The sequence below is a fragment of the Aegilops tauschii genome, chromosome 2 (genome assembly GCF_002575655.3).
Source record: "Aegilops tauschii subsp. strangulata cultivar AL8/78 chromosome 2, Aet v6.0, whole genome shotgun sequence".
In the NCBI taxonomy this organism is placed as follows: Eukaryota; Viridiplantae; Streptophyta; class Magnoliopsida; order Poales; family Poaceae; genus Aegilops; species Aegilops tauschii.
In genome coordinates, this window is record NC_053036.3 from 305371794 (window position 1) to 305386595 (window position 14802).

Here is a 14802-nt window from a genome sequence, read left to right on the forward strand (position 1 = left end):
GACGCTCCCTCTATCCCAATTGCATAAGCGGAGCTATGTAGATTGTCGGGGGTAGCCCCCAACCTTAGATAAAATTGTGAAGGTCTTTTTTATGAGGGTTTAGATTATGTTTGTTAAACATTTGGCCCCACCCTCTCAAATACCGACGGGTTGTGCCCGATGAGTTCCTGGGAGCCAGTAGATCTAAAATCTAGTGGCTCACAGGATGTCTTAATATTTTTTGCAAAGAAATCTTAATGAGTTTGCGAATTACACACATTAGTACAAAAACTACTTAGATGCCATTGGATCTATCACGTGCTACCACACCTTAGATGCTGTGGTGATGCGAGCTCCTCAGAGCCATTGGATCCAAGATCCAACAGATCCTAGGTGGTCCGAATGGTTTTTGCAAAAAAAGCCCTCAAAGAGTTTGGGAACTGCTCACCCACCACAAGGTTTATCATCTGACCCGACGTGTCAGAAGGTCCTGAACGTGATACAATGATGTGAATTAAGAAGCGTTCCCTCTGTATCTGTGGCGCGAAACTTTCATTCCCCCAAATCCCCCCAAAATTCCCGAAGAAGCTTCCTGGTGGTAGCGGCGATCGGCGATGGTGTTTCTGCAGCGCAGCAACCCGCGAAAGCGGCCACCACCGGCGCCCACAGCACCCGGGCCGCCGCCGCCGCCGTCAGCGACACCGTCCGCGCCCACCCCGGCCGAACCCTCCGTCGTCGACGCGGCGGCCGCGCTCCTTGCGGACGCCGGCTGCACGCTCCTCGTCCCGCCGCACCTGCCCCCTTCCCTCCCGTCCGCCCCCACCTTCGTACCCCGCCTCACCCGCGCGCTCGCCGCGGACCCCGCGGCAGACCTCCCCGCGCGCCTCCTCGCGGGGCTCGCCGCCTTCGCCGAGTCCCCCACGCGGCTGCGCCAGCTACTCCTGCCCACCTCCCCGCGGTCGCTGAGCCTGGCGCGGGTGCTCCTCTCCGTGCCCGCGCTCCAGCCCGGTCTCCTGGGGCTCCTCCTCGACAAGCTACCCGAGCACTTCGACGACGACGCGCTCGATGGGGTGCCTCTGCAGGACGACGTGGGGAGGCTTATCGTTGCTCAGTTCCGCTGGCTTGATTTCCTTGTCGACGCCGATACCTTTGTCACCAAGCTTGTGGAGGTGCTCTCGGTAGCGCCACCCCGGCTCAAGAAGGAGATCATCGGGTCGATCCCGGAGATTGTGGGCGACCAGAGCCATGCTGCTGTGGTCTCCGCTCTGGAGAAGCTGCTGCAGGAGGACTCCCAAGTCGTGGTTGCTGTGCTCGACACTTTGTCAAACCTTAACCTCGATGCGCTGTTGCAGGAGCAGGTGATTGTTGCAACGATTTTCTTTCTTCTTGTTTTGTGTATGATGATGTACATTGTGGCCTAACTGTTGTCTTGTGCTGTGGGAATATTTGAAGGCGGTTACAGTTGCAATATCATGCATCCGGACGATTCATGCAGATCAGATGCCACACTTACTCAGGTTCTTGTTGCTGTCTGCCACACCAGCCAATGTTGGCAGGATTATATCGCAGATCCGCGAGCAACTGAAGTTTGTTGGTGTGGTGGATCCACGTGCTGCTCGGAGCAAGAAGCTGAAAGGGAAGGCATCAGCAACTAGCACTGATGGGGCAATCCTTGATGCCTTGAGATCAGGCCTCCGGTTTAAGAATGTAGGGTATCTTAATCTACACTGTATCTCGAAATGCAGCACTGCACGTTGGAGTTTCAACTGGAATTTGCTTTGTTATTGATGCAGATGCTTTGTGAGGCCTTCTTGAAGGAGTTGAAATTAGTTGACCATGCAAGGGATCACAAAGTGATTGATGTTTGGCTCATCATGCTCATATATGCCAATGGGGGTGCTCTGCAGAAAAGTGCTGAGAAAATACTGAAATCCAAGATCTTACAAGGATATATCCGGGAGACATTGTTTCACCAATGCATTCATGGAAATACTGAAATAGTAAAGGTCAGTTCTTCGGTATCTCGTAATGACTGTCAAGTGACCACGTATGTTTGCCTACCCATGCTGACTGAGACATAAAAACTTGCACTAGGACAATTTTATGTCATATCTCTCAGTGAGTGATTACCTCTTGGCTTGCAAGGAAGACAAGGCTAGAGAATTTGCTACCTATTTGTTCACGGCTTTGTTTGAAGAATTCAGTGATACTTTCTCCAGGCAAGAGGTACCCCTTTGTTGCCAACACTTGTGTTTGCTGTCGTGAATGTACTGAAAATCAAGAACTTACCAATGTAGGCAAATCGGGTTAGTATGCACTGTTGATTTTTGAAAAAAGTAATTTCCCTATAATTCAGGATTTCAGGTAGGCTGTTTACCGAATTTTGTTGCATATCACATATATTTACATTTTTTTGGTGATTTAAAACTTGAACATGCTCTACTGAATGCATATGCATAAGTCCAGCTAATGAACATAATTCTTGGAAGGGCTGTTTAGAAATTCTGATTCTGATACTGCTTCCTATTTCGTATAGTTTTACTGTTTTCAACCAGTTGGCTTGCATTTGAGAACTAATTAACTAATTCAAAAAGTAATCTGTGCAATCGTTGTCGTAGTTGCCAAAATACCACTGTTGTGCCAATGAAACATCTGAGTGATAAGGTTGTGTGTTGTCACTCGTCAGATTAGCTGCAGTAGTACCATTTGAGGTGGTGATTGGACAGCTATTGGTTTGTAGCTGAATTTTTCTACGTTTATCTGCAAACTATAAGGCTTAGGCAGACTATCATCCTTCTGTTGGGAAATCCATCCAATTAAACTCTCTTGGCGCATATACCAGTTTCTCTTATGTTTCATACCCAGTTTTCTGTCCTTTATATATTTTGTCTGTTCTTTGTTTGGTAATGTCCTACCATTTTGTGCAGCTCGTAGGCTCATTGATAACTCATATAGGTTCTGGGGTCAGTTACGAAGTTTCTTCTGCTTTGGATATTATGATTTCTTTGACATCCAACAACTCTGAGGAACTCATCCCTATAGCTTCACATATAACTGGTATTGTTATTTCTAAAGTCTTATGTATTTAGTGCTTGCTACTGAGGAATAATTTGAATTACATTGACTTTTACTACATAGGTATTTTAGATTATCTGGAGAGTTTTCATGAAGATAATCTTCGAAAGGTTTGCGAAATATTTTTAATTCGTTACTCCTATTTTTTTCTCATCATAAAAATCAGTTATGAAAAAGTAGGTTTACGAGATCTTCTGTCAATTGGCACTGGCTGCTGGCTTCAATACTAGTTCAGGTGGCTCTTCTGTTGCTAATGAACTTCTTATGGTAGTGAGAAAACAGGTATGATTACATTTATGACTAGGCTCATCCAAGAAGGCTTTTTAGGGTTTATGGCTTTCAATTATTGTTTTCCGTGTCTGCTTGCACTTTGTAGGTTAGCAATCCAGATATGAAGTATAAGAGAATGGGAATAATTGGGGCTTTAAGGATAGTTTCAGCTATTGCAGATGCAAATGCTGCTGTGAACTACTCATCATCTCAGGTTTGCTTGGTCATGATGAAATTCAAGATAAATGTTGCTTTCGTGTTAAAACAACCATGCTGAATGATTCTGTCACTTTCTGACCTCCTGGGTATATAAAAATACATTTGTATGTAAATGCTAGCATTTACAGGAGCATCTGTAGCAGCACCTATTTATCTTTAAAATTAGTCAAAAACTTTTAATGCCCTGTGCTAGTTCATTTGAAAGTGATACTTGTACGATATAAATCATGACATTACTTGCTAGACAGTAAGAGTTTCCTACTGATAATTAAAGAAATACTCTGTTAGTTAGATGCTTCAAAAATAACATGAGCAGTGGACAAAGTAGTACCATGGTTTTCTACAAGTGAAGCAAGCATCAGCATTAAGAACACACACCTAAATTGTATACCTAACCTGGTGCTGGATTCCCTTTTTTGTCTCAAGCTGTGCTTCTTGCATCTAAAGTATCCGAGATCACGGCGGCTACCTTTTCCGCCTTCATGAAATACTGGTGTTGCTTCATTAGTTATAAATTTGTTTTGTTTGGCAGCAACCAAATTGTGAGGAGGCCCTGGGACTGCTAAATATGACTGTTAACTCCTGCAAATTTGTGACGTTGCCCTTAATTCTTCTCTATGATGAATTATCAGCTTTATTTGAGAGCAATGTTCTTCATTCTGCAATTATTGAGTGGTAAGCATAAAATGGTTGCTACTGCATGCGGAAAAAGGAGACGATCCATGTTTCTTCATGTAAGATAGCTCATTTCATTAACTGGCCTTTCCAGGGTTGGAGAACATGTTGCAGAATTTGATACCCTTTTTCTTGCTGATCTTGAGGATGGCCAGCTATCAGAAAAATATCTCTGCGAGAGCATTGAAGGTTAGCAAGATGCTTTGACAGTTATGTACATTTCTACTTGACACATGATGAAAGTACAAGTGTAATTGACAACACATTGGTTTCAGGGGAATTATGGATGAACTTGGATGGAAATATCTCCCCAGTATGCGTAAATATTTTGCCACTAGTGTCCACCTCGCAACAAAGGTACAATTCTACTCCCTCCGTTCCAAAATAGATGACTCAATTTTGTACTAACTTTCGTACAAAGTTGGGTCATCTATTTTAGAACGGAGGGAGTAGCTGTTAAGGCCTTAATGGTCATTATTTGGTTGGTACTTGGTTACTAACTAGTCTGAATATGACCTTTTTTCGATAAAGGGCGACTTTATTATCTCAAAATGTAGCATCAAGCGGATACAAAGCATTATGAGTAACACCCGGCCTCTGCATAACTAAGATGCACACAGCCAAATCCAGAAGTCTGACAAAAATTCATGAAATAAAAATCGACAAATCGGCAACAGTAGAGTCCTTTAGACCGACACTATGCCTATGTCGAAGAAGGTGGTGGATCGATCCGTAGGTTATGCTGCCACCCATGTTGGGAAAAAACCTCCGTAGCCACCTGCTCCAATCGCGTACACACCACCATGAACAGCGGTTGGTACTCCGGCCGTTGTAGCATAGCCGACATACGTAGCGAGTGCGTACACCGGAAAATAACCTGTAGAGGAGAAGCATTTTTGTCATTAAAAACCAAATCATTTCTACATAGCCAAAGCGACCAAATTAAGGCATACGCTCCCACCCTTATTATCGTTTTGAATATGACCTATACTGGTCTATTATAATACTGTTATGTATGCTCATACCAGGTCTCAAGCCTGCTTGCAGATCCTTCCTTCCCAATTTCTACTTCTAACTACCGTAAGTGCCATAGCCTTGTAATCCAGCATGTCTTAATGGTCAAACTAACTTTCTTGTTTATATCGAAGATTGAACGTTCAGGAAGTGAAGGCTCACTTGGTGGAATAAATGCACTCCTTGGCTGTCCTTTGCATCTTCCCTCTACAAAGGTTATACCGCTCAGTCTGCTCTCTAGAAACTTGAAGCGATACCCCTAACTTGTTAATTATACAGGAACACCATTCTTTTAAGTCTTAGTTTTGTTGCATTATGTATCTTAAATATTATTCTGCAACCTGCCTTTGCTCCGCCAGAACACACACAGAATGGTGCCACAAATAAATTGCAAGTTTCTCTACAACTGGCCCACATGTAATCAACAATACTATAATAGTTTCTCATAATAAATGGTAAATCACAAATTCTGGGTTCATATAATCAATCTCTACCATTCATATAAAAAAAATATCAACCTGCAGATGTCAAGGGTTCAAAGTTGTTTTGAAAAGCATAACAAATGCAAATATATTAGTGCAAATGTGTCACTACTTCTGTAATATATTAAACTTCCAAAATTAGTTTTATACTATCAGAGAGATGTCCTTTGGTGACTGAAAAATAATTAATCTTGGTTTGGATTTGAGAACCGACAGAACCTGGATGAATCTAGATGGGGAAGCTTGTCAGCACTGGAGAAAAAAACAGTGTGTCACTCACTGTACTTTGCGATAAACTGGATTAGGGAGTTGGTATGCTTTGAATCTTCTGGTTTTACTGACTAAATGCTTGAAATTATATGATATCTATATCTGAAATTGGTGGCATCATTGGCAGCTTAATGCCTTCAGCACACAAGTTGCGGCCAGAGTTGATAATGTGTCACAAAGAGTAAGGGATGAGACAGCAGTTAAACTTTTGAAGCGTCTGAGAAATCTAATGTGAGTGTATTGTTTGAACAGTGATGAGAGTACCATATCTACTACACCTAAATAGATATTGCATGCTACTTGTACTGTATTCATCATAATTTATCAAAGAACCAACCTTTCACTAAATACTACTCCCTCCGTTCTTTTTTATAAGACGTCTTAGCCAGTCCGCTTTGAACTGTTTTGGGCGTGTCTGAAATGTGTAAACATCTTATAAAGGAGAACAGGGGGGGGGGGGGGGTATTAATGGGGGATTGGATGGTGAATTTTTGTACTGTTTCTTTAAAGTTTCTGATTCAAGCATGTCAGGCAAGTTTTTTCATCTGTGCTTGTCAATAAATATTTTTAAGTCTGAACAGAAACATTCTATTACAGTTTGCATTAGATGTTAGAGAGCTTAATAAAGAAAAAGGAACATGTATGACTTAAGATATGTCTAGGATTATCATGTCTAGTGCACCCTTCATAATATTATGACATGATTACCAAATGCACCTGACTTCTTTTGTTGAAAAAAATGCAGATTACTCGAGATTTTGTTAAACACCCTTCTTAAAATTTATCCTCTATCTCTACCTGAGCTGCGATATCTTGGGAATTATTCTGGGTCAACTAGCAGCAGCAAGTTCAACACTGGGAAGAAAATTGAGGAAGACAACATGGAGGGCCCATCTTCCAACAAAAGACAAAAGGGCCGCAAGGACAAAGCAGCTTCAGATAAATTGAATTCTGATGAGAAGCTCAAGCAATCTACGATACTGGATGCTTTCAAAAGAGCAGGTGTAACGATCACCCAAGAAACAAAGAAAGCATCTTCACGACCATTGCCAAGTGGAATGACGTCGAAGGATGTTGAAAGTGAGGCTAATAATCCTGGTGAGCTTGGGCATATAGATTTGATGGCAGCACCAGTTCAGCTGGATATGCAAAGATTTAAATTCAGAACACTCCATGTGAATTGTTTATCCTTATTAAAGTATTCAGAGGTATGCATTTGTTCAGTTTGACTTAATTCTTTTATTCTTTTAAAGTTTTATGGTCAAGTTCTCATTTATTTATTTTACAGTTTCAAGATTCAACTTATCCATATCATGAATCTGAGGTACTTGATTTCAACCACATAATATATAGCTACTAAAGTATGGTGTCATTATTGAGGTTTTTCTGTTTTCGTTATTCAGCTGCCTTTATATCTCTATCTTCTACGTGATCTAAACAACAAACTAGATCATGTAAACCCATCAAGCAAGCCATTTTTTAACAATTCTCAAGCAAAATCCACTCGCGCTCATTGCCAAAAGAGCACAGAAGATCTTCTTAGCAAAATCCAGCCACTATTCTCGAGTCTACGGAAGCATCTAGACGGATCAGTTTCAATGATGAAAGACAGTAAGCTTTGATTATCCTTTTCTGCTTCTAGTTCCTCCTATCGTGAATAGTATGGATTTTTTACAATACTACAATGCATTGTACTGCTGTACCCCTCCTTTCCTTTGCTTTGATCAATAACACAATGGGGCACTACTATTGCTATGTAGGATCAGATAGCAGCCCAGACAACTGGAGTTCACATTCGGATTCAGCAGGAAACCCGCACATACCATACGTGATGGTCTCCAAGTCTTCAATAGCCACTTCCGTATTTAAGGAGGTTCTTGGCTGCTACAGGAAGGTTGTAGCATGGATATCTTTTTCTTACTTCTGATAGTAAAGATGACTCAAATTGTAGCATTAACATAATATGGCACCTTTTGCAGCTACTTGGCACGCCAGATCTATTGAATCAAGCAAATATGTCAGCTCTGAAGGAGCTGCTACAGACTTTCCAGCCAACTGAAAATTTCGATGATGATCTTTCTGAGTTCCGTCCACCTCTGGTCCCTAGTAATGTTGATTATCTGTACTGTGGGGCATTTAAAATGTTTGAGGCTATTATGGATGCAGGTAATCAGCAGTTGCAATCTGTGCCAACTGCCAAAAGTGATTCTCCATGTCTTACTGCAGCGTGACCTTTTTCCTAATCTCAATACCATGTCTTACTGCAGTGTGTTTGTTCTCACACATTTTGGCCTCTGACGTGCTAATTACCATGCAATCTATTTTAAATTCCATTATCGTGCTGTTGGAAAAATCTGGGGAATCAAATGGGAAGAATATGCATGGAGGATGCTCCAAAGAGATTATTCCCTTTGTAAAGAAGCAGCTTGGGTTATCAGCTCATAAGCTGCTAACTTCTGATTTCCCTAATGAAGATACTGAAAATGGATGGCAGAGTAAAGTAAGCTAAAACACTTTTTAACATATAAATGTGCAACGCCTATAATCATGCATGACTAATTCCTAAGAGGCTAACAAGTTCCATGTTTATTGCTTGTCAGGGTGATCTTATAGCAAGGATATTACAAATATACCTCAGGAATAGTGAGTCGACTTCAGTTCTGCTTGATGAGCTGGCTTGCTTGGTGTTGCCTCAGGTGGTCCATCTCAATTTGTTGGGTCATGTTATCAGAGTCGATATCAATTGGGTTGTTGTTCTTTTCGCCTTGGAACACTCATTTTTAGAATTTTATTCCATCATTGAAGGTAGCTTCGCTCAAAAGTAAAAGTACTACCCAAGAACTGTCGCATGGGTTTCCAACATTGTGTTCTTCCACTTTCCACTCGTGGTGCCGTGTGCTGGTAAGTACTCCCTCCGTCCCAAAATTCTTGTCTTAGATTTGTCTAAATACGGATGTATCTAGTTACGTTTTAGTGTTAGATACATTCGTATCTAGACAAATCTAAGACAAGAATTTTGGGACGGAGGGAGTATCTGATGTCCAGAGCATTTTCAAATATCCGATATTTATTTGTTTTCTCTTGTATTTTTTGGGTTACTAATGCAGCATGAGGAGAATCTTGGGAATTTTAACAAGATGGTAAGTTGTTTTACACATTCTACACTTAGTTGCTAATATTTACTCTACTGTCAGCACTATGTTGCATTGCTGTCTCTAAACATATTAAAAAGTATCCCTTGATGTTTGAGCAAGTTCTTCCCTCTTCTCCAGATCAAGCAAGCCTTGAAGACTACATCACAATCAGGAGTAGCAGTGGAAAATGTTATGGATGAAATTGTCAAATCAGTAAACGTGTTTGTTTCTCTGACAAATATATGTAAGATTCACGAGAAGGTAAGTTGCAATGAAGTCACTCGTGTAGAGATACTAATATAATTGATCACCTGATGCGATGGAAATGGTGTACTGTGATGTACGAGACTGCTGGTTGAAAATGATGCATCTCACATCGAATCACAAAATATAGGTTGCTATGCATGCAATGGCAGTTAAATATGGGGGGCGATTCATTGATGCATTTCTTAAAGGTGAGAACCTGTGAATTGATAAGCTTTCATATACTTTCATTAGGTGTATTCTTGTTGCTGCCTTTGAGTGAAAACATGTTCAGTTTAACGCTCCGTTTTATTTTTGCTGCAGCCTTCAACTTTCTAGAGACGCAGTTTGGGCAACATGGCGGCGATATAGTTAAAATGGTAAATAACTGTAAATGTCACTCCCTCTGTAAAGAAATATAAGAACGTTTAGATCACTACTTTAGTGATCTAAACACTCTTATATTTCTTTACGGAGGGAGTATTTGTTATTTACTTCTTTTAGCACCACTCAATAGCTGCCTTTTGTCCTGCCAAATTACAGTGGCTGTTTACTGTTAGTACTGACAAGTAAAACTTATGCAGATAAAAGAACTTCAGAAAGCAACAAGAATAATCCAAACTATATGTGCAGAGGCAAAGGTAGAATTGGTAACCTTTTAATTCTCACCAGGCACAATCGATAATATTTGATCATCGATGTTCATACCATAAATTATGTGTTCCATGCTTAGAAAAGTATTTTGATCTTGTTTAGGGTTACAAGCGAACAATGATCACGAGCAAGATACCTGCCACAAAGAGATCCATGGAGCGGTTTCTCTTCCAAGTGAAGGCCCTCCTGGAACACTGCTCTAATGTGGAGCGTTGCTGGATTGGTAAACACTGATCTGATTTGCAATTTCTCCTAGCTATACACAGACTGCAGTTAGCTAGTTAGTACTACAATACTATCAGCCATATCTCATTTGGATCTATGATTTTCAGCAATGCCAACTACTTTTCTCCATTTTTGATAGGTAATCTGAAGCACAAGGATTTGCATGGGCATGTGGTAAGCTCTCAGGTGTACGGTGACGTGGATGACGACCCAAATGATGCAGAACAAGAACAGATGGAGACTGATCCTGAAACTCCAGCCGACGAAAATGACAACATCGTGGGTGATGATGAGACAGAAAACGAGGCAACACCATTGGAGGATTGACCTCACACACGGTACCAATCTCGAAATGTTTCCAATGTAATCATATATATTGTCCCACAGATTTTACTCTTGACACCGTACTCCCACGACATACTGAAATGCCAATTCGGAAATGTAGATCAGGGTATCATCTGCTTTGCATAGAAAGCTGGAAGTCTCAGCCAGGAATTCAGGATCGCATATACAGGGCATCCTATATACAGATCACCACCATATCTCATTTCATAACATGTTATAACATAAAGCAAGTTCTTGTCACATACTGTAATAACAAAAGCCACAAGAACCAAACACGCAAACTCATAGATAGACAAACATGGCTGGAGTAAGGATGAAAGGAAGCCTAGCACTGGTGCACTGACGACGCTGAGAGCAAGAAACGCATCAGATGGCCTTGGCTGGCGCGGCGGTGGAGGCGGAGAGGTCGGCGAGTAGCGGCTCGCTAGTGGGTGGCGCGGTGGAGTTGGCTGCGGGGGAGTCGTCGGGGTCGTAGTTGGGGTCGAGGGCACGGTCCATGGCGCGGCGGCCGGTCTCGAGGCAGGGCTTGCAGGCCATCTCGATGGTGATCCAGCCCAGCACCACCGCCGCGATCGCGATCACCGCGGTCACCACCGCTCCCATCGGATCACAACCCCCCCTTGTGCGACTCGCTGGCCAAACGCGGATCTGGAGGTTGAAGATGACTGACCAAGCAAGGAATGGTATGGTTACGACAGTTATTAGCCGGCTTGGTTGTCGGACTGGACGAGGATTCTGCCGGCTCGCCGCGGATGGGCTCGCTCGTCTGGACCTGGATTTCTAGTGTACTACTGTACTGGGCCGCTTATTTAAGCTGGGCCGTGGTATTTCTTGTTTGAGTAGGTTTGTCTAAAAAAAAGGTGGTCGTGAAAGAAATCGATCTGGGGTCGAGCGCCGGAAATTGTTGTGCGAAATCACTGATTGAGAGTACTCCTTCCAAAAATTACTTTCACCTTCTCAGGTCGCGACAAATGGCGAGAATTTTTCCTTTTTCCTAGATTCATTTATTCAAAACGATTTATCTTTTAACCCGTGCGTTCAAATCTCGAACCGTTTTCATCGTTAGATTCCTCGCGTCCAAATCTTCAAAACTAGATTCATGTCAATAGGTTTTGACGAATTTTTTTCATGAAAAAACGGAGCAAAAATTCCGGACCTGGAGCACGTTCCTTTTCTTTTTCGAAAGCCGTTGCCTCTCGCGGAAGGAAAACCGTGCCTCTCGCGGAAGCAAAATTGTGCCTCTCATAGAAAAAAAAAGAGAAAACATGTTTTTTTTTTCGTTTCTGAGAGGTTTCGAGATGCACGGCCGTGCCTCTCGTGAAAGCAAAACCATGTCTCTCGCAGAAGCAAAATCGTGCCTCTCACGGAAGGGAAAAAGGAGAAAACATGTTTTTCTCGTTTCCGAGAGGCACGACCGTGCCTCTCACATATGCAAAACCATGCCTCTCGTGAAAGCAAAACCATGCATCTCACGAAAAAAAGAGAAACGCGTTTTTTTCGTTTCTGAGAAAGAGAAAACGCGTTTTTTTCGTTTCTGAGAGGCACGGCCGTGCCTCTCGCGGAAGTAAAACTATGCTTCTCACGGAAGCAAAACCGTGCCTTTCGCAAAAAAAAAGAGAACGTGTATTTTCCGTTTCCAAGAGGCACAACCGTGCTTCTCGCGGAAGCAAAACCGTACCTCTCGCGCAAGAAAAAAGAAGAGAAAATGTGTTTTTCTCGTTTTCGAGAGGCACGGCCGTACCTCTCATGGAAGCAAAATCATGCCTCTTGCGAAAAAAAAGAAAATGTCTTTTTTCGCAATTGTTTTTAGTTTTTTTCCCAAAAGGTAAGGAAGACCGGTGAAAAACCGAAAAGCCAAAAAAATAAACCATCTAAAAAGCCAAAAACGCGTGCCGAAAATTGAAAAAACAAAATCCGGAGAAAGCGCCCGGAGCGGGACAAGCGGCGGCAGCTGTGAGCACACCAAATGGCGCGCTCTCAGCCCATCCCCAAGTGACCTTTGTGGAGGCTGGGAACTAGCGCTCTTTAGGTTTTTTTATGGGACGAGCGCTCTTTAGTTAGTTGCTCCGCATGTTGTGTCAAGCTATCGAGGCTTCGGACAGGCTTTACGAGGGAGCGACGCGATCTGGGCTGGTCCGTTAATGGTTGCGGCGATCCAGGTTTAGGGAACCTTCTAGGAGGTTCCTAAACCTTTTTTTGTTTCTTTGTTTTTTTATTTCTTTTTCTTTTTTAATGCTTTTCTCTCCTTTTTCCTCTTTCTTATTTCATTTTCTTTAAATATTCGTTTTATTTTTTCTTTATCCAATTGTTTATTTATATGTTCATGTTTAAAAAATATATTTGCAAATGTCTAAATAAATTTGCGTTACCAAAAATCGTTCATGTTTTCAAATTCGTTCTGGAGTATAAAAAAGTGTTCATGTTTTGCAAAAAATGTTCATGTTTCCAAAAATTGTTTGCAAATTAAAAAAAGTTTGTGTTTTCAATTTTATTTGGGGGAGTTTTAAAAAAATGTGCATGTTTCCAAAAATTGTTCATATTTTCAAATTTTGTTAATAGTTTCAAAAAATTCCAATTTAGAAAAATATATTCATATATTCAAAAAATCCTATTTTTAGAAATGTTTGAGCTTTTTCAAAATTCGTTCACAAATTTTGAAAACTGTACACATTACGTAAAACATTCATTTTTTTGGAAAAAAAATCATATTTTTTGTATAAATGTGAACAAAAAATGTTTGTGTTTTCAAAAATTATTTGCGAGATTTTAAAAAATGTTCATGTTTGCAAAAAAAATATGCACGTTTTTCTTAAATTTGTTCACAAATTCAAACAATGTTTGTGAATTTCCAAAAATGTTTGTGCTAACATTTATTCACAAATACCCAAGATGGTCATGTTTTCAAAAAAGTACCTAAATTCGGAAAATTGTTCGAATTTGCAAATTTGGTTATGATAAAAACATCCCTATTTTTTTTGAAAAAAATGTTGATTTTTTGAAAAATTGTTCACATTTTCAAATTTTGTTCAGAATTTCAACCTTGTTCACAGATTCAAAATTGTTCGGTGTTTTCAGAAAATGTTGAGTATTCTAAATTTTTGTTCGCGGATTTGAATAGTGTTTGAGTTTCTAAAAATATCCCCTTCTTGAAAATCTGTTTCTGTTCGAAATTTCAAATGTTTCAGGTTTGCTGCTACTGTTAGTTCTTAGAGTCTCGTGCTGATAAATAGTCAAGAACCTACATTGGCTCCCGTGGCACTAGCACATGAACATGAGATCCTACTATCGAATCCAGGCCAACGCATTATTTTTTTACGGATTTTAGCGCTATGGTGTCGAAGCTGGTGTAGTAGCCTGCTCGCGGCAACCTCTAATGGGCCAGCCCAGTCGCGCTCGCCCTTGTGCGTCGCGGCTCAGTTTGAGGCAAAATGCATCAAATAGGAGGCCCCTCGAGCGCCCCCTACGGCAATAGTCCGACACACCACATGAGCGAGTCAAAAATTGTCTGGGCTACTTAGGACCATAGATGCACTTACAAACTTTTGGGACCCAAATATGCAGTTTCAAAGTTTTGGGAGTAACTTGACCCACCTCGAATATTTTTAGGACATTTGGTGCATTTTACTCTTACAAATAATATGATATGTGCATGTGAGTGCTTATACTTTATGAAGAAGTCCAAAGCAAAGACCAACAATTTCCATGCTCTCAAATTAGACATAATGAAAACCTATGACACACTTGAGTGCCCATACCTCAATGCTATCATGAGCAAGTTGGGTTTTGCTTCTCAGTGGATTGAAGTTGTTATGGGAATGGTTTCATGAGTATCTTTTTCTGTATTTTTCAATGGAGAGAAACTTGATCAGTTTAAGCCCACGAGAGGGATTCGACATGTAGATTCGAATTTCCCTTACTCAGTGTTGATTGCAGCAGAGGACCTTTCATGACTTAAAAAATTCAGTTCTCACTCATCAACATTAGGTGGAGTCAAGGTGCCCTCCACAGCCTCAGTTGTTAACCACCTTCTGTTTGCAGATGACAACCTGTTGCTTTTCAAGGCAAGGAATGAGGGAGCTATTGCAATATCAAACCTGTTGAATTATTGTAGCATCGGGGCAGCATGTAATCGTGATAAATCATCCATCTTTTTCAGCAGGGGTTGTCCATAATCTGTCCGTGAAAGTATCAAGAATTCTTTGAATGTGCATAATGAA

At 41.2% G+C, this 14802-nt stretch overlaps 2 protein-coding genes across 2 annotated transcripts; one reads left to right on the plus strand and one right to left on the minus strand.

Moving 5' to 3' along the window:
* The first annotated feature begins 464 nt into the window (after positions 1-464).
* On the plus strand, positions 465-10714 carry LOC109770442 (uncharacterized). The gene is made up of 30 exons (XM_020329144.4): positions 465-1337; positions 1432-1686; positions 1773-1985; positions 2074-2205; positions 2907-3036; positions 3118-3164; positions 3235-3336; positions 3431-3538; positions 4076-4218; positions 4313-4407; positions 4494-4575; positions 5247-5298; positions 5367-5447; positions 5931-6026; positions 6112-6215; positions 6730-7192; positions 7273-7308; positions 7388-7595; positions 7745-7878; positions 7964-8150; positions 8252-8484; positions 8585-8680; positions 8790-8885; positions 9092-9124; positions 9257-9379; positions 9513-9573; positions 9686-9741; positions 9946-10002; positions 10118-10238; positions 10380-10714. The coding sequence occupies exons 1-30, from the start codon at positions 594-596 to the stop codon at positions 10565-10567; spliced, it is 4476 nt and encodes a 1491-aa protein (XP_020184733.1). The 5' UTR covers positions 465-593; the 3' UTR covers positions 10568-10714.
* Positions 10715-10765: 51 nt separating this feature from the next.
* Positions 10766-11354, minus strand: LOC109770443 (uncharacterized). Its single transcript, XM_020329145.4, has one exon. It carries the CDS (start codon positions 11186-11188, stop codon positions 10952-10954), a length of 237 nt encoding a protein of 78 aa, XP_020184734.1. The 5' UTR covers positions 11189-11354; the 3' UTR covers positions 10766-10951.
* Positions 11355-14802: the final 3448 nt, after the last annotated feature.